At 37.0% G+C, this 25,885-nt stretch overlaps 3 protein-coding genes across 13 annotated transcripts; all 3 read left to right on the top strand.

The window, feature by feature from the left end:
- The first annotated feature begins 18 nt into the window (after positions 1 to 18).
- On the top strand, positions 19 to 8,437 carry rbm12bb (RNA binding motif protein 12Bb). Of its 2 annotated transcripts, XM_016287390.1 has the most exons (3): positions 19 to 340; positions 1,645 to 1,821; positions 6,102 to 8,437. In XM_016287390.1, the coding sequence occupies exons 2-3, from the start codon at positions 1,811 to 1,813 to the stop codon at positions 8,029 to 8,031; spliced, it is 1,941 nt and encodes a 646-aa protein (XP_016142876.1). In that variant the 5' UTR covers positions 19 to 340; positions 1,645 to 1,810; the 3' UTR covers positions 8,032 to 8,437. The 2 variants fall into 2 exon arrangements, with proteins under 2 accessions (XP_016142876.1, XP_016142877.1); XM_016287391.1 differs by lacking the exons at positions 19 to 340; positions 1,645 to 1,821 and adding an exon at positions 3,655 to 3,726.
- On the top strand, positions 3,677 to 13,189 carry LOC107596633 (uncharacterized protein C8orf88-like). Of its 10 annotated transcripts, XM_016287398.1 has the most exons (8): positions 8,721 to 9,049; positions 9,253 to 9,306; positions 11,105 to 11,181; positions 11,310 to 11,350; positions 11,474 to 11,549; positions 11,682 to 11,791; positions 11,931 to 11,986; positions 12,118 to 13,189. In XM_016287398.1, exons 3-8 carry the CDS (start codon positions 11,109 to 11,111, stop codon positions 12,125 to 12,127), a joined length of 366 nt encoding a protein of 121 aa, XP_016142884.1. In that variant the 5' UTR covers positions 8,721 to 9,049; positions 9,253 to 9,306; positions 11,105 to 11,108; the 3' UTR covers positions 12,128 to 13,189. The 10 variants fall into 10 exon arrangements, with proteins under 10 accessions (XP_016142890.1, XP_016142887.1, XP_016142884.1 ...); XM_016287404.1 differs by lacking the exons at positions 8,721 to 9,049; positions 9,253 to 9,306 and adding an exon at positions 3,677 to 3,726; XM_016287401.1 differs by lacking the exon at positions 9,253 to 9,306 and having other exon boundaries at positions 8,720 to 9,070.
- A 2,028-nt stretch (positions 13,190 to 15,217) lies between these two features.
- On the top strand, positions 15,218 to 19,804 carry upp1 (uridine phosphorylase 1). Its single transcript, XM_016287392.1, has 8 exons — positions 15,218 to 15,510; positions 15,629 to 15,679; positions 16,054 to 16,165; positions 16,253 to 16,411; positions 17,213 to 17,327; positions 17,492 to 17,701; positions 17,777 to 17,923; positions 19,124 to 19,804. The coding sequence occupies exons 2-8, from the start codon at positions 15,642 to 15,644 to the stop codon at positions 19,270 to 19,272; spliced, it is 930 nt and encodes a 309-aa protein (XP_016142878.1). The 5' UTR covers positions 15,218 to 15,510; positions 15,629 to 15,641; the 3' UTR covers positions 19,273 to 19,804.
- Positions 19,805 to 25,885: the final 6,081 nt, after the last annotated feature.

The following is a 25,885-nucleotide window of genomic DNA, read 5'->3' as shown; positions in this document are numbered from 1 at the left end:
CTCATGCCGTGAAGAAGGAGGTCGACATGCGCTGCTGTCCAGAGGGACTGATGACGATCCGACCGTTTGGGGGTCTTTGTTACGCTACGAAATCTTCCATAGCAAGAAAACGCGGAATAGAAATGTTTAATGCCAACGGTAACGCTCGACGGAGGCAGCTAAAGGCTATTTTTTAATGCGTTTGGTCAGACAATGTGGAAACCGGATGGGCCTTCAATGGTGTGGGATCCCCACCAAAGAAATCAATTCAGCATCCGCAACTATTATCTGGGGTTAAACCTCAGTGTGGGTTAAACTGGAAATGTGAAAGGCGGAAGAATTCGGAAAATGGGCAGTTTGTGTATGGCAAGCCGTTTTAACTTTTATTCCTATAAAACTAACTTGTATCTATTTTAATGCTATTAGTCTTAGTAGTAGGCTAAGTAATCCAGTAGTGACTGGTAGGCCTATCTGTTAATTTCACTAGAAACTATTCATTGAGGTATTATTGCTTTTGTTACTAGTCACTTTCCCAATAGTGACAGATGACTATTCAGTTTTGGTCATAAATAACAAACTGCTCATTTTTGCCATTGAATTAAATGTTGCTGATACTTGTTCCACTTTATAGCAACTATTCTTTTTTTATGTACTACTAGTAGGCCTACTTATCTCTTTGTAACTATTCCAGTAGTTTTGAAGATCTGTTTCATACTGACAAGTAACAAAGGAATATTAGTTTCTAATGAATACAGTGAAAAATTTAACAGGTACTAGTTGCTGTTGTATAACTTATTACTAGTAATTTAAAAATAAGCGCTAGTAACAAAATACAGCAATAAATGAAAAAAATACATAAAATACTAGTTAATTTGAAGAAATAATGTTAAACAGCTTGTGGTTTATGTGGAGACTGAAGTGCATATCATGACCTGTTATAAACGTTGTATGACTTTTCTCTGAATAATAATAATAATTATTATTAACAGACATATCTCAATCTGTTGTATTCAGAGGTATCTTAATAAAAGCTAGATTTAATTTATATACTGATGTGTGTGTAGTTTTATGAAAAGCCCTTTGAATTAATTCAGTATTAACCATTAAACCTGCATTGTTTTTCATTGTTCATATAAAGTGTTTTAAAAGACATTTCATGTCAATAAATTGTTAAATGCTTTGCACAGTGATGCCACAGATACCACTGAAATATAGGTAATTTTTAACTAAATGTTTAATGCATGATAGTAGTTGTGTTTGATGTTTTCCGTGGTAGACAATGCAGTCAGTTTGTTTAGTTACTAATCATATACTTGATGGCAGGTATTCTAACTAATAACTAACAGACATCTCAAGCCACAGGTACGGTCATTGGCTTTTCTAATATAAACATGTCTTAAACAATTGAATGATCTACACTCTGTCTCTTCTGTAGTCTATTCATTTCACAACATGGTTAACTTGCAACAGTGTGTGTTGAGAGTGAGCCTATAGAAAAAAAACAAACAAACCAATAATTTACTTTATTGGCAATTTCAGCTGAATTATAATAGCATTTTTACTTTATAATCACGTTTGTTGTGTAGTGTTTATGCACAAGTACTTGAACCTTGTTGATCAGGGTATGATGTGTCAGTTATTGCTCATCTTTATCTCACTGTTCAGTCGACAGGTCCTCTCAGCTTCATGAAGAAATTTGTGATGAGTTTCCAGTAGGAAACATCCTGACAGTTCCAGGTGGTGCCCCGTAGTGGACCGAGCCCTCTACAAAACTATTAACACCCGCTGAGCACAGCTGCACCTCTTCCTTTCCTCAAAAGACCCACATTGGATGAACTATTTGTAAATCTTTATATTTTCTCGCTTCTACAGGTCTGATGTTGTGTTGCTATCTTCAAATGGCCTTTTCTGTCTAAACATAGTTTGTTTCGAGTTCACAGCGAGAACACTTCCAAATTCACCACAGGTCCCACCTAATGACAGACCTGTATGTTTGGATACAATTAGGGCATTTACTGTATTTTCTTTCTACTTATGTATTTTATTCATGCTTCCCTTTTCACTGTTTTCTGAACTTTTATTTGTGAATATAGTACCTCAGTGCTCTGCACAGTATAATTATTAGGCAGGGTTGGCAGCTAGCCATAGTAACCAGGACAACTCCTTTATCATGTCTAAAGCCCCACAGAGGTTAAAAGGAGAGCATCATTGTGTTCACTGAATCAGTAACCCTTTGTTGTATCTCAGTTTACAGGGATCTGCTCAGAGGACCGTTCTGAAATCAGGTTGTTCGTAAATAGCCAGATAACAAGTGTGATTTGGTTGTTATTGCCCTAACCGTGAAACGAGTATCTAAGCAGGGCTGTAACCATCATAGACATTGAGGGGGGCAAATCCCCTACAATAATTTGATATAGTCAAACTATAAGAATGTTTTTCTACAAAAAAATACAGGCCTATGGTTACTGTATTGTAAATGATGTCACAGTTAGCCTTATATTAAGTTTTAAATGAACACTAGCAACATACCATTTGGGTCTTGGCCATCTTACTCCAATTTGACCTTTTCGCTGTGTGTGTATATATATATATATATGTGTGTGTGTGTGTATATATATATATATATATATATATATATATACACACACCACAAATCTCACGAGTGTTGAAATACAGATTAAAACCAGCATAATCATTCTTTAAATGTTTTGAGATTAGATTTTGTGCCATCATGGTTAAGAGAAGAAATTATAGCTGTATATTATTATTTGCAAATTGTTTGAATTGTTTACTTTACAATAATTTGTAGTTTTTACTATTCTTCTTTATTTTTCCCACAAATCCTTTCAAATAAGTAAAATAAGTTACTAGTTAATAGTAAAGTAAATAAATAAATACTAGTTAACAGGTAGTAATACTAAGCAGGACCTGCATGGAACATACATGACACTGAAAAGAGAATTTCCATTGACATCAAAGCAGATTTTTAAAAATATGTATTTTAAATATTGTAATAATATAGAAAAATAAAGAATTAATAATATAGTAAAAAAAATCCTAGCTTGTGTAAATGTCCAGAGATTTGAAAGAAAGAATCTCAAAAAGGCTCAAATTCTTGGGGTGGGGAAAAAAAGAAATATTGGCCCAATGTTTGGCATAATGTTTCATTATTTCTTTTTTTTTTTAAATTTTTTATTAAAGTGAAGCACATTTGTTTCAAAATTATATTTACTACATTGGAAATCTTTTTTAAAAGATGGTGTAGCTAGTGTAACCATGATGAATGAAGCCATTTTGTTATGCAACAAGAAAACCAAATTAGAGATATGTCTCGAGGTCTTTGACCAGTACTGTTTAGGTCACATTAAGCGTTTTTACTTGGTTACGCCACGTGACACATTTAGATCTATTAAATCAAGATATTTGAAGTGTGTAGTGTATTTTGTAAACATTTTTAATTGTATACTTTATTCATAGGAAACGGCACGAGACTGGTCAGACGTACAGGCGTCCATTGTGTGTTTCGAGTGTTCTGTTCAGCGCCTCCGGGTTTCCGTAGTTCTGCAGATGGCGGTGGAGGAGATGCGGATGCTCTAGTTTTTCTTGCGAATCGTCCTTGCTTCAGATATCACAACAGCGAAATTGTTGCTTAGTCACTGTGGGAATCGGACAGACGACACCGCAGAGCGCAATTGAATTTCTCATTCTTTTATATTTGGAAAGGATTTATAGCTCCCTTTGTTTTGTGTAAGTTTGATCAATACTGCGCGTCACATTCTGGGCCTCAGGTTTAGCATGACTGGTAACGTTACTACCGAAGACAGCTGCACTCTGTTTTCAGATATTGCGGAGTTGACGGTGGTTTTTAAGTCGAGTACCGTATGTTCATAGTGTATCAGCGACAGCGTATGGTGTGCTGGTTAAAACTGCTGGTTTGTTGGTTTGGCAAAAATTGAGGATGATCGTGAATGCTAACTTAGCTTTGGCGCAGTTTTGCTTCAGAAAGCAGATAGCTCGCGGTTCACCGCAACTAGCAAGTACGCGAGGTTCTGCAGAGGTGTATATGTCGAAAACAAGTTTGTAATAGTCGACAGTGTTGTGATTAAACCGCTTGAAATAAGTGATACGTGCAGAACGGATTATGGTTTGGCTCCATGGCAAAGCGGGAGACGCAGGTTCTGTGTGCTGGAAAGGAGAGCTCAGTCGTGCATTGGTTACATAAAAAATGCAGCAAAATGGGATATTTCTTTGTAAAGTCGATGGAAGACGCCTTTCTTTTACTTCCTAAGTGTTTTGCAACTGAAAATACGCCTTATTTAATGTTCCTAGTGGATGGTCATTGGGGCCCACTCGGACACCCCCAATGTATAAATTAAATTTATGTATTTAGCAGACGCTTTGGACTTACAGTGCATTCAGGCTATACATTTTTTTTACTAGTATGTGTGTTCTCTGGGAATTGAACTCAACCTTTGCGCTGCTAACACAATGCTCTGCCACTGAGCCACAGGAATCTGGATAAGACTTTGATTTTTTTTTTAATGTAAAAATGTCTACAAGAGAAGTTTATAGAAAATAATTCTCATTTATTTAATCCTAGACCGTTCGGATGTACATTTGGTGTGAGTTTTGTGTGTATTAATTTGCAGTAAAATGGAAGGTTTGCTCGAGGGTAAACTGTATTTCTGAGTCTCATTGTTTGCATTTAAAGCAGTGGTTCCCACCCTTTTTACTCCAAGGCCTCACATTGTCCAAGAGAATATATTTATTTTAGTACTTATACTGTATGACTTAACCATGATTAAATACGATTCATTAAAATGTTAAGTAGGATTAATTTTATTTTAGAAGTTTAGATGTCCCAGCTCGTGTTCCTTTTCCAGTCTTGTTCCCTGCTCACCTTCCTCATTCTTTCCTGTCTCTATCCTTCACTGTGCTGTCTAAGGCCATATCCACACGTACACGGGTATTTTTATAAACTGAGTTTTTCCTCCGTCTACATGAAAACGCAAACGCATGCTATGAAGCACTGTCAAGAGCATGCCTAACCAACAGGTGGTGATATAATCTCAACCGTAAAGCCATGTTGGCCAATCAGAAGCCTGAAAAAGTTTCCAGTAGGCAGAAATAACAGCGCAGGCTCTGATGTCACAAGCCAAAAACTCCGGTTTCGTTGTCTACACGATAACTCAGCAACCGGAATTTTTTAAAATCTTCACCCTGGCAGACGTTTTCAAAAATGTTCGGTTTCAGTGAACTGCTGCTGCCTTTGCGTGTGGACGAACGGCCAAACCGCGTAGAAAAAGCTGCGGTTTTAAAAAGAACCGCGTTCGTGTGGACAGGGCCTAAAAAAGGCAAAAACATATAACATTTTAATAATTATAGATTGTTTTGCAAAACTGAGTATGCTGAGGCCCCCTTCTTGAGAACCACTGATTTAAAAGCATTTATAGTTCAGATGTTGCACTGACGTGAGGTGGAATTGTGTGTTCGGTGTATTGAACTGTTGTTTTATTATTTGGTTTGATAGCTGTGCAGTTTGTAAGTGGCTGTTGAGCTTCATGTTAAGAGCCTTGTTATTTTAAATACTTAATGAGTTGATGTACTCTATTGTCGGCTGTTGATAAGTTTCTATTGGAAACCGCATGTTCTAAAATTATAACGAACAGAGTTGAATCATATTTGCAATATGTGACTTTTAGCTGTACGGATGCTAGTAGCGATATCTGTAAATTCTTGAAACTGATACAGAGTTTCTCTCTGATAGTGTGGTCAGATGATAAGTTTTAATTGTGAATGGAGTTCATATCATATTACTTGCACATTTGCATGTGGAAACTGAAAGAATGATGTTGAAGGTTGTAAAACTAGCCTTTCCTGTTAATCAGAATCTTGTGAAACAAAGTTGTTTTTCTGGATCCGAAGACGTTATTATTTGCTGCAGACTGGCTGTTATTGTTGTTGGCTCTTTTTCTGGGGGCTGTGAGAAGTCCGTTTCACTTAACTTTGCAGTTTAACCTTGGTTTGAAAATGAAAGTTGGGATCTCTTTTGAATATTGTTATACGGAGGCAATAGTTGAGTCAGCGATAACGCTATTATATGTGCCCCTTTTTGTCTGCAGGTCCTGTTGTGTGTGCTCCATCATGGCTGTGGTCATCCGATTACAGGGACTCAGAATCACGGCTGGTTCTGAGGACATTCGCAATTTCTTCACTGGGCTCAGAATCCCTGATGGTGGGGTTCATATAGTTGGTGGGGAGCTTGAGGAAGCTTTCATAATATTTGCATCTGATGAAGATGCGAGACGTGCGATGACGCGCTCGGGGGGCTGCATGAAGGGCTCTCCTGTCAACTTGCTCCTGAGTAGCAAGTCAGAAATGCAGAGTGTTCTCGAGGAAAGCACTAGAAGGTCTGAGTTAAAAAGCAGGGGCATGTACAAGGAGGTTGTCAAAAGTCCTTCTGCGGAACGAGGTCCTCTACCATTCAATAAGGACCCGAGAGCAGACATACAAAGGCCGGATCATCAAGAGATAAGGAACAGGCCTTCTCTATCGTCATTCAGTGAGACACGACACCAGAGAGAAGGAAGCATGTCAGAGAGGGATGAGGTTTATCTGAAATTGACAGGTATGCCATTCTCTGCGACAAAGGACAACGTCTATAACTTTTTCAATGGGTTACAGATTGAAGACCTTATGTTTTTGAGAAACCCCAGAGGACAGTTCAACGGCCAGAGTATTGTGCGCTTTGCTACCAAACAGGATGCAGTCGAAGGTCTGAAGAGGGATCGAGAATACATTGGACCACGGTATATCCAAGTAACAAGATGCTCCGAGGAGCAGTGGCTGGCAGAAGGAGGTCTCGTTAAACCGGACAGTCGGAAAAGAGCGTCCTTGGAGCGAGCGAGATCTCGATCTCCCATTTCCTACAAGTCAAGATCACGATCGCCCTCTCATGAAGAATATTGCGTCATGTTTGAGAACTTGCCTAACATGGTTGAAAAGAGAGATTTGAGGGTGTTACTTCATCCGGTTTCTTTGAAAGATGATCAGATTATTATCTTTGCCCAAAAAAAGGATGATAAGACCAGAACGGCTGTTGTGGTGTTTAGAAGTCTCACCGACTATTGTGCTGGTTTGGCTCATAATAAGGAAATGTTGATGAACAAGGTAGTGTATGTGTCACCCATCTCCAAGGAGAAAATGGTCACCTTGTTGGAATCGTCTGTTGACTCGAGAGACGAGGGAAAAGGGTCGAGACGTTCAGCAGAAGCGCCTCAGTCTCAACGAAACAATCCTGACTCGCAGTTGAGGTGTCTCTATGTGCGCAATCTCCCATTTGATGTTCGTAAGGTGGAGATCATGGACTTCTTTCATGGATATCCGCTCTCAGAGGATAGGGTTGTCTTGTTGCGGGACGAAAGAGGAGCTGGGCTCGGTGAGGCTTTGGTGATCTTCCAATCTGAGAAGGAAGCCATGACGGCACAGTCCCTAAACGGACAGAGGTTTCTTGGATCCGAAGTCATGCTTAAGTGCATAACGATTGGCCAGATGCAGAAGTTTGGCGTCAATGACCAGTTGATGGATAGCCCACAAGAAAGGAACTTCCAGAGAACAGAAGTTTTCAATGATGGTCCTCATTTTTCTAACACCCCGATGCCCCGAGATGATTGTGAGATGCAGCCTAATTTGCACCAGGGTTATGGAGGTCATGATCGCTTTGAGCCTAATTTTGGCCACAATGATGCATTTGGGCCGGGACCGGATGGTAATGGACGTCAGTGTTACGGATCACCTGACCAACAATTTGACAGTCCGACTTGTCTTAAATTGGTCAATCTTCCCTCTCAGATAAGGATCGATGAGATTTATGACTTCTTCTATGGATACAAAGTGATTCCAGGTTCTGCCTCATTGCTGCATGATAGAAATGGAGCTCCCAAACGTTCAGCAACGGTAGCTTTCGAAACCCACAGAGAGGCGCTCACTGCTCTTCAAGAATTAAATGGTCGACCAATTGGCACCAGGAAAATTCAGATTTTGTTTGTGTAGATATGCTTTTAGACTACAATCTTGATGTTTTTCTTACTTTTATTTCCGTTTTTAAAGTTGTATGTGCTTTTTCAATGATTAACAAATGAAGACTTTTTTTTGCTTGCTTTTCATAAATCTGCAGATGAAACACCGCTTTAATTTAGATTCATACTTTATATCTTGACTGTTTGAAAATAGTGCGTTTGTACGCATGTCAGTGACAGTATCTAGACTCAGTATTATTTGTGCTGTTGAATGTTTTCCCCCAGAGTAATGACTACAATTTTATATTTCACTAAATATGTCACCAGTATATTTTGTTTTCAGATAAAATCAGATCTAAAAGAATCTTCTTAACATTGTGAAATTGTAAATTTCATTCTACAACCAGATAAACTGTCAGTTCATGTTTAATGCTATTAAAGGCATCGGCTTGTTCTTCTGATTTCTTTCTGACAGGGTTTTTTTTTTTTAATGAATTTTTTTTTTTTTTTTTTGCAGTGGTTTGCAAACTGGTTTCTTGCCCAGTTGATACGGTTTCATTTGCAGTTCAATAATGATATTGTGACGCATTTTCAACATGTCTGTCTTAATAATTGCTATGTATGTATGTATGTATATATATATATATATATATATATATATATATAGCGCATACTTATGTTGCACATTTTTATGTAGATTTTATACAGTATGTAGTTGATGCTTGTTCCATGCTGTCAACTACAGCATGCTGTTCAGTGTAGATAGTTTATCAGCATTCAGGTCTTTTTCTTTTTGCTTAACAGACTGTTCTGCAATGTGCTCAGCTCATTGTCATGGGATCATTTTCCAGGTGATTCAAACCACAATATTTAACAGCAGTCAGTCAAATACACTGGTAGGCTACTCACAACAACGGCTTTTAACAATAATGCGCTCGACTGAGAAAGAAACCACTTGAGGTCACTGCAGTACAATGGATCAAGTGCAAAAAAATTAAAAAACTGCCTTGGGGGAAGTGTGGGCCTGACACTTAAAAAAGCACCGGAAGAAGGTCATACGAATTCTGGAGATGGTTAGTATTGTAATTATGTAGAAGTAACTGGGCAGTTTGGCACTCCATGCTTTGTGAAGAGAAAAATAAAAAAAAATGTAATGCATCAGAAAATGATAATTCTGCCAAGAGTGCCAAAAAGAGATAAATTATAGAAGTTAATCTGGGAGATTCAATAATGCTAGTATGCACTTTTTTTGTAGCAATGTTATTTACTATCATCAGGCAGGATACAAGAGTGCAGTAACAAAGAGCAGGTAAGTGAGGTCATGGGTCAGAATGGCCAGTGCAAAGGTTTTGTGTAGTCAAGTAAACCCAAAGCAAAGGTTTGGGTAAGAAGTTGTACACAGCAGTTTAAAAAGGGGCAACAATAAGCCTTTGTTTTGTTCAGCAGGTTGGTAGTCAAAGCCTTGGACTTCTAAAGTAAATACACTAGCACTCAAATAAATGTAGAGCCTTTGTTATGAACAACGCGTAATTCTTAGCAGATTTCACAAGGTGAAGAATCAGGTAATTTCCGTAAAGCACCTAACTTCAGGAGAGTAACTACCAGTAGCCCACCTTTAAAAAAACATTTCAATGTTTAGTGAATGCTTACATTTATCTCGTGAGCAAATCATAACTGAAAACATTTCCCTGGTGAACTTTTGACATATGAAGCACGAGGAAACATCTATTTGTTATACTCCCCCCACACAGTAACATAGACTCATCACATCGGTGGATACAGAGCATTTTATGCATTTATCATAATGATAATGTTGGTTCTAGGAGATCTGACCTGTTAATTTAGAGAGAGAAAATGCATGACAAATAAACATTTTCCCCTCAAAAACTAGCTAACAGTGAAAGATGTGAATAATTCTATTTTAAATATAATTTTGTGTGTATGTGAGACTGAGTTGATCCACAGTGAAAATGAAGGCACAGAAGAGAGTCACGAGCAGAGACAGCGCGGTGACTGAGGCTGGACGCTTTGTCAGTGAGAACTTGTAAATTGCCACTGTATTATAATTTGGCGTTTATTTTGGATGAATTGTGTTGTGACATAATTCTGAGTTAAATGTTGTCTGTCGTGAAGATGTTATGTGGTAAGAACTAGATTACCAAGGGAAAAGTTCGCAGTCATCGTGGCTAGCAGCTAGCACCGTTGATGCCGATTGAGTCAAATGATAAAGTTCACGCCACCTTTATTTCCAGTATTTGAACCGTATTTAACATTGGTATGTGCCGTTCTTTGTTTTTGCAGTTCAGCTGGACGTGTTTGATGGTTTTCACAAAGTACATTTACCTGACTCATTCGTCGTGTGAAATATTAACACTGAACTGATTGCTGATGTGGTGTTAGGGAAGCTGCCAATATCCCTCATCTATCATCATAGTTTTCGGGGGTTTTCTTCTTATATTTCTGAATATAAACAGAACAGTTCTGAGTGCATCCCCTGCCTTAGATTGGTGACCATCTGCCTCAGTTATAATGCACAGTTTATTTGTTTGATGTTAGAGTAAAACAGGATTATATTGTACACCATCCAGTTCAACTGTGATGAGGTCCAGAAACACCAGTTGCTGAGCTATAAACGACCAATATTTACTTAAACTGAAATATGGCCTCTTGGAAAATTGATGTTAATGTAATCTACCAATGCATGCAATCAAAATGACTAATGTTAACAGATATACCTGACTCCATAATGGCATGGATAGGATATCATGATGTTCTGATATTAGTCCGCAACCTAGTTTATGTGCTTATTTTTTCCCCCGCTTTTACTCAGAATTGAGCAATAAATGTTGGGGGAAGGAACGCTTGACTTCTGAATGCTCAAGCAAATATTCAACATTTTATTACTAATTTTATGGCTTTTAGACATGGAATGATTTAATTAGAAAAAAAAGTGTGTCTGATTCTAATGGATCGTGTCCTTCCATATATTGCCCTGTTGCTTGCCAATAAAATTAAAATAGGTGAAAATATAAAAGAAAACACATGCATTTATTACATTATGAATGCTGGCCACACAATGATATACTAAAATGTTTGTCCTTGAGCAGAAAAATGGATGTGTCTAAAAGGATCATCAGAAATCTGGAACCAGCGAGACCACTGCGCCGTTTGAACATAAATCAAGGTACAAAATGGGAATGTTCACACTGGTTTTGATCTTTATAAATGCAAATTAATATATTTCAGTTGATGCCAGTTTGATTATGTTTTTCTGTGTGTGTTGGTGTGTTTCTTTGGACATCTCAATTATAGTGCCTAAAAGTTATGCTGAAATTAAGCCGGTAGAAAAGCCAGTAAGACCAATTTTAATATTTTCATGCTTTGGAATTGCAGATGCTGGCATCTTTTTTTAAACTGATCTTTTTCCTCTGAGTGTTTTTGTTTTGTCCAGTAACTTTTCTTTTTACTGTGAACAGGACAACATTATTAAAGTGGAGCATTTCTATGAAATCCTGCATCTTCAAAGCACCAGCACCCAACCAAAGAAGAAAGGCAAGTCTGTTTCGGTATTAATTCCTTAAAAGTATCACGGAGATAATTATACCTGGAATTAGAAGAAAAAAAAATGCACTGATAATATAGAGTTACGGTAATACTTTTTGTTGTTGTTGTTGTAACCTGTAGCCGAAAGAATTTGCTACACTCGGGACTTCCTCATCAAGTTGGCAAGTTGTCCAATGGCTAAGAAGAAACCTGAGTTTTTACCAGAACATCCAATCGTTTTGGAGAATGGAGTGAGTTATCCACAGATTTGATTGGATTTTTTTTTCACTCTGATTTTTAAAGCACTTTCTGAATATGGTTTCTAAAGGTGTGTGATAATGAACATGCATTGCAGAAGTTTTCCAATTATCATCTTTTCACCCAATCTAGAGAACAAATGATGTGCCTGAGTACTTCATCAGCAACTACAACAACAATGAGGACTTGTAAGTGTATTCATCAAACTAACATCACAACCAGTGCAAGAGCCCGAGTTGACATTATTATTTTATGTTACATATTAATGTATTTCCTAATGGATGCTTAACAGTTTATCCATTTATACTTCTTTTCATAGGGCTGCTTAACGTGGGGAATTTCTTAGTCTTTTTTAAAAAATTTTAATTGACCTAAAACTGCACTGCATGCGGACCAAGTGGAAAGGATCACAGGTTAAATTGATCACTTTTATGGGTATGAAGGGTACAAAAACATTTCATCTTAAGCTTTTCAATGAAAACAGAAGTTATGTAAAGACAAACATTAATACAGTTAAGAAATTGTAAAAACTTCTAACAGGTGTTGCAATGCTTGTTCCTAACCAGTCCACAGTACAGAGAGTTAAATGATACTGACAGCACTGATGCCTTGATCCTCGCACAAAATTCCACATCCTAATTTGTCGTGGTAAACTCGTTCTCCTTTCTTGACCATACACTTTCGTTTTACCTTATCAAACTCAGGCTTTTGATCCTTGCCTAATGTAGGTTGTGTTACTACACTGCTCTAAAACAGTTGTTCTAGATTCATGGTCTGTGGTGTTAAAATTTGGTTTTTGTGGATATTTGGTCTTGAAGTGTTTACGATTGAAGTGCACCTTAAATTATAGACTGACTTCTGGCAAGTTCATATGCCTGAGTTACACTTTAGAGAGTCAGATTGGAAATGTTTTCACTTTGCTTAACTGTATCAAGAAGACTGGACATTATAGAGAGAATGAGACTGGCAAGCAAAACTCTCATTATCATTTGACAATTATTGAGCCTGTGGATGGGTAATAATAAGCTTTTTTTTTTTTAAAGTGAAGTTGGCTATTTTCATTTTTTGCAAGCATCACACTTGAAAATAGATTTCTTTATTTATATGCATACGTCTTAAATTTATTTAATTCATTGCTGTGAAGTGGATTGGAGCACCAAATATGTGTTTGTCACAGTACTGTAGCCTTTTCAGTATTATATTATTATCTTATTAAAGGTTATTAGAAAAAATGTTTAAAAAAATCGACCAATCTGGATCTTATGCAAGGATTTTTTTTTATTTCCCCTGATTTGCACATCTGGGCAGAGGCAATATTTGCTTTTTGTATCACACTGTAATTTGTCAACTCATTGTCTCCACTTGAAATTGGATTTTAGTCCACTAAATACACTCAGTAAAGACACTTCTCTTTTACATGCTGCTTAATTGTTTTTTTTGTTTTTTTTACATGTGTACATTCGAGCTAAATGCATAGTTTATTTTATATTGATTTTTTTTTTTTAAAGTGAAGTTGGCTATTTTCATTTTTTGCAAGCATCACACTTGAAAATAGATTTCTTTATTTATATGCATACGTCTTAAATTTATTTAATTCATTGCTGTGAAGTGGATTGGAGCACCAAATATGTGTTTGTCACAGTACTGTAGCCTTTTCAGTATTATATTATTATCTTATTAAAGGTTATTAGAAAAAATGTTTAAAAAAATCGACCAATCTGGATCTTATGCAAGGATTTTTTTTTATTTCCCCTGATTTGCACATCTGGGCAGAGGCAATATTTGCTTTTTGTATCACACTGTAATTTGTCAACTCATTGTCTCAACTTGAAATTGGATTTTAGTCCACTAAATACACTCAGTAAAGAAACTTCTCTTTTACATGCTGCTTAATTGTTTTTTTTACATGCGTACATTCGAGCTAAATGCATAGTTTATTTTATATTGAAGAAAAAAATCCCAACACCTGTCCATGTGTTGCAGAACTGCTTTAGTTCAACCACACTGGTGGGTTTTTGAGCATGAATTGCCAGTTTAAGAGCCTGCTTCTCAATTGGGTTCAAGTCAGAATTTTGACTAGGCCTCTCCAACACTTTAGCTTGCTTTTTTTTGTTGAGCCATTCAGATGTTGACTTACTCTTATGCATTGGATCATCTTCTTGCTGTGTGATCCTGTTGGGCATGAGCTTCAATTTACAGACTGAAGACCGATTTCTCTCAATTATTTGTAAGTGTTCCAGGCCCTGATGCATCCCCACACCAGTACATTGCCAAAATGTTTTTTTATGTGATAAATTCAGAACATTTCCCACAAAATTCAAATCAGCCTTAATGGGTTAGCAGTGCTTTTTCCTTGCCACTCTTCCATGGATGCCATTTTTTGGCCAATGTCTTTCTGATAATTAAGTCATGAACAGTGACCTTTATCCATGCAAGAGAGGCCTGCAGTTCCTTCAGTCTTTTGTGACTTCCTGTATAAGTCATTGCTGTGGTCTTGGAAGAATTTTGGAAGGTTGGACACTTCTGGGACGGTTTGCTACTGTGCCAAGTTTTTCCATTCGGATATAAAGGCTCTTTGGAGTCCAAGAGCCTTTGTAACCCTTACAGATAGATGTATTTCAATCAGCCCCTTCCTCATCATTTTCGGTATCTCTTTTGCCTTTGGCATAGTGCGCTACTGGGTAAGACCTTTAACTTGGTCTTACCCAGTAGCACACTAAATACAACTTAACCTTTAAGTTGTATTTAAGCGTTAATTTAAATGAACAGGGCTGGTATTAAATAAGCCTGGTTGTGTCTAGTCCAGCTGAACCATATTATGCATGCAGATTTGGGCATTAGTAACTTCATGGGCAGATACATGTTCACACAGGGCCAGTTGGTAGTATTCGTTAACATTTGTGCCCCCCCCCCCCAGATATCATTCAGATATCTGTGTTTTAGATTGTGTATATTCAAAAATTTAGTACGAGATATATAAACAGAACAAATCAAGATGGTGGCAAACATTTTCCGCATCATTGTTAACATATTGCATGAGAGATATCAACTAAAATGTAGAGTTCAAAATGAATACAACGATATTACTTAAAAATAACGCTAATTATCAAACGTTGGTGGAACATATCTATAGTTAATTTGATGTGATTTCAGGTAATTTAAGAAACTTGGGATGGTCATCTCAATGTCAAAAAGAAGTCCATTTTTGTGTGGATTGTCTATGACAGTGGTTTTCAAACCTCTCCATGAAGCCAGCACTGCACATTTTGTATGTCTCCCTGTATCTTATCCACCCACTTCAGGTCTTGCAGTCTCCACTAATGAGCTGATGAGTTGAATCAGGTGTAATAGATGAGGGAGACATACAAAACGTGCAGGGCTTGGGGGTACTCCTCCAGGACAGGTTTGAGAGCCACTGGTCTATGACGGCACACCAGCCTGCAGACGCGAGGCCCCGCCTCCATCCTGATCGTTGCTATGAAGGAATTCTCAACTGTCCAATCCGTTGCTCCAACTAGCCCGTCCTGCCGCAGGAGGCGGGACTTGCGGGAAAAAACACACGATGCTCGTGAGATACCGTCACGTACACCAGCGGCACGGCCGGATGTTTGACAGCAGCAGCAGCAGCAACTGACCGAAACCCACGGTATTTCATCAAGTGACCTCGCCGGCGGACAGTGCTTCTGGAGGCGTTCTAAACATCCACCTCACGGTAACGAACATTGAGCTTTGTCAAGAGACTTGTTTAATGAATACTGTTATTGTTAGGCAAAGTTGCTTATTCTGCATAGGCTTAGTTTTAAACAAGACGATTTGTGTGTCCATCTCAGGAAAAAGCTGAAAATGCCGCTGGGTGAAGAGAAGAACGGGGCTTGCGATAGGTACGAATGAAACAATCTTGTCTTCATTATATTTCCTTATTCTTTATATGTACGTGGGCTTTCAGCCCTTCTGTTTCATATGTCATTTAGTTATGTATGTAAGGGGTTTATATTTGTTTCTCAAGCACTGGAGAAATGGCATTCATTCGCTGGAAACAAATGTTGTTCCTTAAGGAAAAGTTTCATGTAGTTCTATGAGAAGCGCTACAAAACGGAAATCATGTTTATGAGTCATGAGTTACATAGTCCTGACTTTTATTACGTTATATTGTGTGGTTAAAGTGTTACTTTAAACAGGTCTCCAAACAGTAGGAACAATAACCAGCAGCTGTCCCGTTTGATATAACTGCTCAACTTATATTTTCCCTGCATAGGTCCATATATGTGAACAATCCTCATTTAGACTCCATGACCGATGACTTCCTTTACCATTTTAACCTGGGAACATCCACTCACGACTTGCCAGCCATGTTTGGAGATGTCAAAGTAAACTTCAGTTCTTTTCCATACTAAAATACTCCTTTAGAATGATCCAGGTCTGTCTAACTCACTTGGTTGTACGTTTTGTGTCAGTTTGTGTGTGTAGGAGGAAGTCCATGGAGGATGAAGTCTTTCATTGAATACATTGCCAAAGAACTGGGGCTATCAGAGCCTAATGCTGATTACCCAAATATATGTGCAGGAACCGATCGCTATGCCATGTACAAAGTCGGACCTGTGCTGTCTGTCAGTGTGAGTGAACTCAAACTCGTTCACATGTACACTTCCATTCAAAAATTTGGGGTCAGCAAGTGTGGTTTTTTTTTTTCATAAGAAATGAATACTTTTATTCAGCAAGGATGCGTTTTATTGATTAAAGGTGACAATAAAGGCACTTATAATGTTACAAAAGATGTCTAATTAAAATAAACGCTTTTCTTTTTAACTTTTTTTTTTTTATTATTCATCAAAGAATCCTAAAGAAATCTATCACGGTTCTAATATTTGTTTACATGTGCATTACATGTTTGCAAGGAAAACTTAAGCGCATACACAGTGCCCAGTCACTGTAATCTGTATGTTAGAATAGCTTTTTAAGCAAATATTTAGTAAATATTCAGAGATGTAAACAATCATATGCACATTTGGGTCAACATCACCCCTTTCAGTTTGAAATTTCATTCGGATCAAGCTCAGCCAGATTGATTAAAGCATGAAGATTTTTTTAGTCCAATAGAGCCATCAGTCAATTAAAAACATTATTGGGCGTGCATGTAAACATAGCTAGTGATACTGGAGTAATAACTGCTGAGAATTCAGCTTTTCCATCAGAGGAATTAGTTACTTTTTAAAATATTTTCAAGTAGAAGACTGTTTATTGTTTTAACTGTATTTTTGATTGAATAAATCTTACTGACCTCAAACTTTTGAATAGAGTTGTAGCATTTTTGGGTATCAGTGGCCATCAAACACCTTTAATTACAGTGCCTTTGTATTTTTAAATGCATTATTGCAAGTAAAGATAGTTAACATTGAATTTTCCTTGTGTTCTAGCATGGCATGGGCATCCCATCTATCTCTATAATGTTGCATGAGCTTATCAAGCTCCTGTATCATGCCCGTTGCACTGATGTCACCGTAGTGCGCATTGGAACGTCAGGTGGAATAGGTACACTGCTTTCACCATTAAACTGTTTAATCAAAAGGGTGTTTCCATGCTTTCGAAATCAGCCCCAACCTCACCCTGATGTTGTAAACCATGGGTTTTGTGAAGCATTTCCTGACTATTTGTTTTCTGACTGAGTTGTTTTTATTCTGTCTGTCTTTTGTCAGGATTAAAGCCAGGGACTGTGGTGGTTACCAAACAGTCAGTGGATTCTGTGTTCCAGCCTTGTCTTGAGCAGATCATCCTAGGTAAACCAGTGGTCAGGAGCACAGAACTCGATGGGGAACTCGCAGAGGAGCTGCTTCAGTGTAGCAAAGACCTTGCAGAGTTTGAGACTGTCATTGGTAACACAATGTGCACCCTTGACTTCTATGAAGGTATAAATATTTATATTTATTATTTTTTTTGCATGGTTGGGGTTTGCTGCTTTTGAACGCTCTGTCTTGGAACAGGTCAAGCTCGGCTGGATGGGGCCTTTTGCTCATACAGCAAAGAAGATAAACAGAGCTATCTTGCCGAAGCCTATGCCGCTGGAGTTCGTAACATTGAAATGGAGTCATCGGTGTTTGCGGCCATGTGCAAACTGAGCAATCTTCGAGGCATGTCATTTTAATACAACATTTCTTTAAGTTAATGAGTAATACTTGCGCAAGATTGTGATATTTCATTGGTTGTTTAGGTTAATACAGAAAAGCCTTTATGCATGGGAAATGGGTGCTAGAGGTTTATGATCTTGGTAACACTTTAGAATAATGGTCCGTTGTTAACAAGTAAATATACAGGAAGTAATAGGTAGTACTACATTAACACTTAACTTAATACTATTAACTAATAGAGAAGCAAGATTAACTAAGCAGTAAGTAGTAGCAAATTTAGGACAAAGGTAGTTCCTTATTAGATATTTGATAATTATTAAATAAAAATATCCTCATTGAGAACTACTTGTGAACTATGACCAGTTAATAAAGAATAACCAATTAATTACTAATCACAACAGTAATGTCTTAAAAGTGAACAATTGGGTTCTTTGTGGTAATTTGTGGAAACTAATGAACAGTGTCTGGTAAAATATCACTAGTGCCTCACACAAATGTATGTGTCAGATATAAAATATGTTAAATAACTTATTAATTTACTTGTGAGTAATTACTAAGTAATTTAACCTTTAGTGACAGTAGGCAGTATAGGTCTTTTGGAGTCAGAGACATACTGAACTGACACAAACTAGCTCATAATTGTGAACTAATTCAATCACTTCCTAATTATTAACATTTTTAAATGAATTATTTTTATTATTATTTTATGTTTTTGTTTGAAATAAACAGAGAACATCCATCTTTTGGTAAGAGTAGTAGTCACAATTTCAACCTGTAGCCGAATTATTTGGGGGATATCATATTCATAAATTAGTTTCCACAAAGAACCCAATTTTTCACTTTTAAGACGTTGCTGTTGTTATTAGTAATTAATTGGTTATTCTTTATTAATTGGTCATAGTTCCCAAGTAGTTCTCAATGAGGATATATATTTTTTTAGTAATTATCAAATATCTAATAAGGAACTACCTTTGTCCTAAATTTGCTACTACTTACTGCTTAGTTAATCTTGCTTCTCTATTAGTTAATAGTATTAAGTTAATACTGCATAGTTACTTGTTAACAACGGACCATTATTCTAAAGTGTTACCATGATCTTTTATTGCAGTTTGTTTGAGTCATTTTGCCTCTTGTCACACATTAAACCTGCTGATGGGTTAAGGTTATGAGATGATATTGAAGAATTTTTTCCTGTTTCTTCAGCTGCGGTTGTGTGTGTAGCACTGTTGGACAGACTGAAAGGAGACCAGCTGACCAGCTCTCATGACGTCCTGAATAACTACCAGCAGCGACCTCAGGTCTTGGTTGGACATTACATCAAAAAGAAGCTGAATGCCTCTAAGAAAAGCTAGTTAGTTTGAAAAGCTCTTCAATAAAACTTTGAGAACAGTCCCAGGTGAAGGTAGGAAAAAATATAGTGAAGTTTTGATCAGGACAATGATTTTTTGAATATACTGTATGGCAAAGCAGCTCGATCAAGATAACAGAAATACCTTTGAATTTTTCTAACATGCTCATGCAAACTCATTCCTTGAATGTAATACCTTAATTTCCTTGTTTTAAATTGGTAATAAGCACATTATGTTCTAGACGATTTGATTTGTCTTAAATACCAGATATTTATTATTGTTTTAAAAGGCACTATATTAAAACTACTCCTGATGAAGTAGTTGTGTAAAAGAGAAAGATGTTATAAAAAAGAGAGAACTAAGCGGTTTTAGCACTAGTTACATTAAAAGGGTACAGAGAGCATTTAAAAAAAACGGTAGACCTCAGTTTGTTGGTCTATGTTACAAACAATTTGTTTGTAAAGTTGTACTGTAATGTTCACAAATGTCTTAAATTAAATGTTCACCAATTAATTATTACATAATATTTCTCCTTCACATGGATAGTATTATTTTATTCCTGTAACTGAATGCTTTGTTATACATTCTTAAAAATAAAACACAAAGATGAAATAATTGAATAAATGAAATTGTATTATTAATTTATTTTTATTCAGCATTCAATTAAAAAAAACTGACCCTTATGACTGGTTTTGCGGTCCAGGGCCATAATTAATAACATTAGAATATTAAAATAAGCATATGTAATATAGAATATTAAAGGAATAATTCACCCCAAAATGGGAAATATACTAAAAAATGTACTCAACCTCACACCATCCAAGATGTAGGTTACTTTGTTTCTTCATCTGAACAGATTTGGAGAAATGTAACGTTACATCACTTACTCCCCAACAGATCCACTGCAGGGAATTGGTGTCATTAGAATGAGAGTATATAAACAGCTGATTAAAAACAATAATCCACAAGTGATGTAAGTAATCATCAAGTTGAGTGTAATAAAACTTTTTGTTTTGTTTTTTACCTCAAACCATTGCTTTCAGTTAAATAAGAGTCCTCTGTCCTGCTTTCTCCAGTGAAAAAGTTGTGAAATATGCACAGACCAAGCACTGTTTACAAGCGGTGGGAAAAACAGTTCAAAGCTGTTCTAAACAAATATTTCAGTGGATTTTGATGTGAGGAAAATTTTTCTACTGGAGGAAACGTTATGAATTATGGACTGGTATTTTGGCCATATGCTACGATTTGAAGTAAAAACTCCTTAACGATGGATTTGTTTCTTACAAACACAGCTTTTCACTTCACAAGGTGTTTTGTGATAGACTGGAGTCGTGTGGATTATTGTGATGTTTTTATCAGCTGTTTGGACTCTCGTTCTGACGACACCCATTCACTGCAGAGGATCCATTAGTAATACAATGCTAGATTTCTCCACATCTATTCACATTAATAAACAAACTCATCGTGAAGGTGAGTACATTTTTATTTTTGAGTGAACTATTCCTTTATTAGAAACGTGAGTCTCAGAGCCTACTAAGTTGCCTTGACAGCGTTTATGTTAGTATTCATGTGACATTTAAAAAAAAAATTAGAATGGTGTTTTTGATATTTATGATTGTATTCAGTTATCATCAAATCATACAATGTCATAATTTTAAAGGGGTGGTTGATTGCGATTTCACTTTTTAATGTTAGTTAGTGTGTAATGTTGCTGTTTGATCATAAACAATATCTGCAAAGTTACAAAGCTGAAAGTTCAATGCAAACAGAGATATCGTCTTTTAAAGTTCTGGCAGTTTAATGCCTACAAAAACGGCTGGTAAGGGACTACAAGGGTGTCCGCGGGTCCTTAAAAAGTCTTAAATTCGGATTCAATGGGTCTTAATTATTTTTGGTCTCATTACCGCTAAAATATCTTCAGTCTGACGGACCTAATGACTTTACACTAGGCTTGTTTGAGATGCGCCTCGCCTTGCCTGAAATGCTGGTGAGAGTAGGCGGCTGCAGTGAGGAGAGGAGTGAAATAAGTGCAGTCAAGACAGACAGTTCTGCCCTCTCGAAGTGGAACAGATACCAACGAGATCAAAGACAGATATCGCGTTATTCTCACTCGCGCGGTGTGTTGCCTTTTTTTTTCTTTTCGCATTTTAAGCATCATAACAGAACAAAATAGGCTAACATAACCACAACTGTAAGTCCTCACAGACTGAGACATTCATATTAATCATACTATAACAGAGAAATAAACCATCATACAAGACATTAATCCAAATAAAATAAAATATATTCATGCAACCATAAACAACGTAGGGGATTAAACAAAATCACACTTATTCAACAAATCAAATCATTTCTTGGCTTTATCACTTCTCATAATTTTCAGGACCTCTGTATACATGGCAAGCTCCGTTTTAAAGACATTCAACTGGGGTGCTGTTTTCAAAACTTTACATTTGTGAATAAAGTATTTTAATATGAGGAGTAAACAATTTACAACGAAGTGTACACTTTTGTCCTCCAAAAGAACTCCAAATTTCAACATGTCCCAAGTAATAGATGGAAAAATAGATATTCTTTGTTTAATCCAATTACGTGCTGTGTTGCTTATAAACATGATATAATTTCAGTTCTGATACTTTTATATGAAAATAAATATGAACAAGACACTCAAAGTGCTTGCTATTTAATTCCATACGAAAGGTGTATTTATCATCCATTTTTACTTTAATACATGTACTTTAGATTTTTATAGAAATATGACAACAATCACATTATCTCACACAAGCTGTCATAGTGTTTGGGAACATTCATGCATAATTTAAATACATAATCATATGAAATCAGATAAAAATAAAACATTTTAGAAGAGAACGGCAGCGTCACACTTGTCTGAACCAATGAGCATTAATCTGTGTCGTCAGTCAGTCGTTTCCCATCATGCTTTTGGTCAGCGCAGTCCAACTGGGCTCGACTGCACAATCCGACACGGCCGCCTCGCCGTCGCGAGTGTTTTTTTTGCACACGTCAGCATGACATCAGAGCAAGTCGGAGGTAACCGGCATGCATCTCGCGGTGATCGATTCTGCGCAGAATTTGCTCATCTCAAACAAGGCCAATCATTGGACAGACCGACCCGCGGTAAGTTACTGTGTCTTCAGAGAGAACTGCAGTAAGTTAGCAGAACACAAGCTCGCGCTGAGACTCACTCTGTTTGTCTCGAGACTTCAGAACAAATGAGCGTGACAGCACACGTAAACTCAGAAGAAACACACTGAGGTAAAAATTCTAAATGTTTCGTTTATTCATAACATGATATAGTTAAATAACACCATGACAAGTGAGCTGTTTTACTCAATATTCTCACGACGCAAAAAACAACAACATTCAAAACACCTACAGAGCGCACGCATTACGTGAAGTCTAGCGCTCTGCCTGATCACGGCATGATTCAGTCTATTAAAATATATTCTGAATGATCACAAATTCAAGACATGGGGCAGAAAATGTGTATATTTATACTCAAGTTCACAGGGAAGAGTGCCTTTTTTTCTCCAAAAATTACCATATACAAATGTAATATTGATTTTTTTTTACAACAGTTCAATAAACTAGAAGTTTTATTAAGAGACTTGCGTTGTAGACACCATATTGCCTGTTTTTGCACTATTTCGCCAACAAAAATCATTCCAAACAAAGCCACAGTGCTGTTTTGTCCCCTTGTCCAAATACCCACACTTGTGGTCTTGGCCACCTGAGAGCACGTGCGCGCGACTGTCCCATATGAAGAATATCAAAAACTTTAGGAGTCAGCTGTCCATGAAAGTGCTTAAGATAGCAGCATGATAACACGCTCAATCAGTTGAATGCATGACTCAATACTCACTCATTCAGTGAGTGACTTACCGTCACTTACTGGTAGTTCAGTTGAGAAGTATGTTGAAAAGTATGCATTTTTCCCCTCAACATTTCTTATTTGTATATTCATAAATGCATTTTAAACATTAATCTCATAACATTATTTATTGCAGTTGTAATTATTGTTATTTGCAGTGTAAATTATTTAATCTGACTGGTAGCAGCCCTGTAGTGTATATTGAATTTATTGATAAATTGTAATAATTTGACATGTAAGATGATGCATACATCTAAAAAGGTTAAAAATAGGCCTTTGTAAAGGTAAATATGCAGATTTAAGTATGTAAAAGCTGATAGAACACTGATGAAAATAATGCTTCAGAATAAATGTACTTATTTTGCAGGGATATTTTGTATGGAATATTGTCTGCTGACATGAAAAGTTCACTGTATATCATAGTAATAAATACCATTTATTACAGCATTGATATTTTGTTTTCTTTTTAATTTATACACATTAAATATTACATATATGTATGTAATAAAATGTGTATTTCCATAGGCTTAGGTCTTAAATTTCATATAAGGTGGTATTAAAAAGGTCTTAAAAAGTCTTCAATTTAACTTGTTCAAGTCTGCAGAAACCTTGTTCCCAGGTCCATTACGTCACGAACCCAGAATTTTACATAAACCCCGCCTCCGGGAACACGCAGCAAAGGGGGCGAGGCCATGCTGCACTGCTTTAGAGAAGAGGAAGAGAAAACTACAGGCGCATGTAAAAAATCTATTCATATATGAATCGCGATTCTGTCTTCTAACGATTCTAATGGATTCACAAGTTTCAAAATCAATGTTCTAAAGCAGCGTTCTCATCCTGTTCCTGGCCTCGCCCTGCTCTGCACACGGTCTGCATCTCTTTCTCTCTTTCTCTCATTCAGATCATCAGCTCAGTGAATACACTTATTTCCACATACTATAGTTATGAGAAGCGTTATCGCATGTGTGGTTGCCAAACTGTATTAAAGCTTTAATCAGAATAAAACCGTATATTAAAAGCTAACAGAAGCAGTAGCATTTACAAATAACAGCGTATCTAAAAGTATGAGACAACAACAAACAAAAATCTTAGGCCTACCATCAAAAGCCGTGCTTGCACAGGTTCTGCGCGATCCTCTTCAATAATATCCTCTGCGTCTCAGTCGGGCTCAAATTGTATCTTTGAATTCAGTGATGTCATCATCCAGCTCAGTTCAGTTTAAATAGTGTCTGTGCAATCAAGTCAATGATATCGCTGGAAATGAAGTGTCCCCAACTAAGCAAGCCAGAGGCAACAGCAGCAAGGAACCAAAACTCCATCGGTGACAGAATGGAGAAAAAAACCTTGGGAGAAACCAGGCTCAGTCGGGGGGCCAGTTCTCTGACCAGACGAAACCAGCAGTTCAATTCCAGGCTGCAGCAAGGTCACATTGTGCAGAGGACTCAACTGTTTCCGGTGGTCTTGTCCCGGTGGCTGTCTAGGAGACAAAGTCCTCACTGGGGATCTGTCTCTGGGGCTCATCTAGTTGTCCTGATCTCCGCTGACATTCAGGGCTGTAGAGGTCCTCTCTAGGTGCTGATCCACCATCTGGTCTGAATACGTACTGGATCCGGGTGACTGCAGTGACCATCTGATCTGGATACAGACTGGATCTGGTGGCTACGGTGACCTCGGAATGTTCGACTCATGGCCCTAAAGGTCTGTAAGAATTTTGAAAGAAATCGGCCTCTAGATGGCGCTAACGAGTTTTATGGCTCTGTAATCACGTGGTGCTTCACACATCCACACAATATGCATATCATTTGATAGATCTCCTGATAATGAGCAACTTTGCCTCAAGAACCATTGCTGTCAATCAAATTGTTCATTAAATATTCTCAATTATGTTAAAAACCTGCTTTTGTGAACTAGTCCTAGGTTTTTTGCTCAATCTCGATCAAACCACTGCAGCACAATTCTCTGAACTCTCTAGATCAATAATTATCACAAAAAAAAAAATTTTGTCCTTTGGTTAGCTATAACGTGGTCATTTTAAAAAGGGGCGTGGCCAAATATACCAAAAAGCCTATAAAACCTAAAAGAAAACTCAAAACTTTACGAAACTTTGTGGAAACATGTGACAGAAAACACTTAACAAGCATGCAAAGTTTCATAGAGATCGGACCATAGGTGGTGCTATAACAGTTAAAACAAAGTATTTCAAAAACAGTATATCTGTAGTAAATGACCTCAAATTGCAATAAAATGTTCATATATTCACTTATATGCTATATCATATGATAGATCTCCTCATTCTGAACAACTTTGCCTCTAGGACCAATGCTGTCAATCAAACTGTTCTTTAAGTATTTTTGATTATTCAAAAAAACTACTTTTGTGAACTAGTCCTCGGTTTTTAACTCCAAATCAATAAAACCAGTGTAGTTCTATTCTCTAGACTCTCTAGCTCAAAAATTATCAACAAAAAAAGTTGAACATTTGCATTTGGACAACTATAAACTGGTCATTTTATAATATATTATTTGCATAGTGTACCCAAAGGCCTATAAATCCTAAAAGAAAGCCCACAACTTCTCAAAACTATGTAAAATGATGCATAATTTCATTCTAAACAAGCATGCAAAATTTAAGAGAGATTTGGCAAAAAATAACTATAATAGTTATAAGGGTTAAAAACAGAGTGTTGTATGAGAAATTGCAATTATAACCACTAGATGGCAGTGG

The sequence above is a fragment of the Sinocyclocheilus grahami genome, unplaced genomic scaffold (genome assembly GCF_001515645.1).
Source record: "Sinocyclocheilus grahami isolate Dianchi unplaced genomic scaffold, SAMN03320097.WGS_v1.1 scaffold222.1, whole genome shotgun sequence".
Classification (NCBI taxonomy): domain Eukaryota; kingdom Metazoa; phylum Chordata; class Actinopteri; order Cypriniformes; family Cyprinidae; genus Sinocyclocheilus; species Sinocyclocheilus grahami.
The sequence above is the reverse complement of the archived record's forward strand: the minus strand, read 5'-3'. Positions and strand labels throughout refer to the sequence as shown.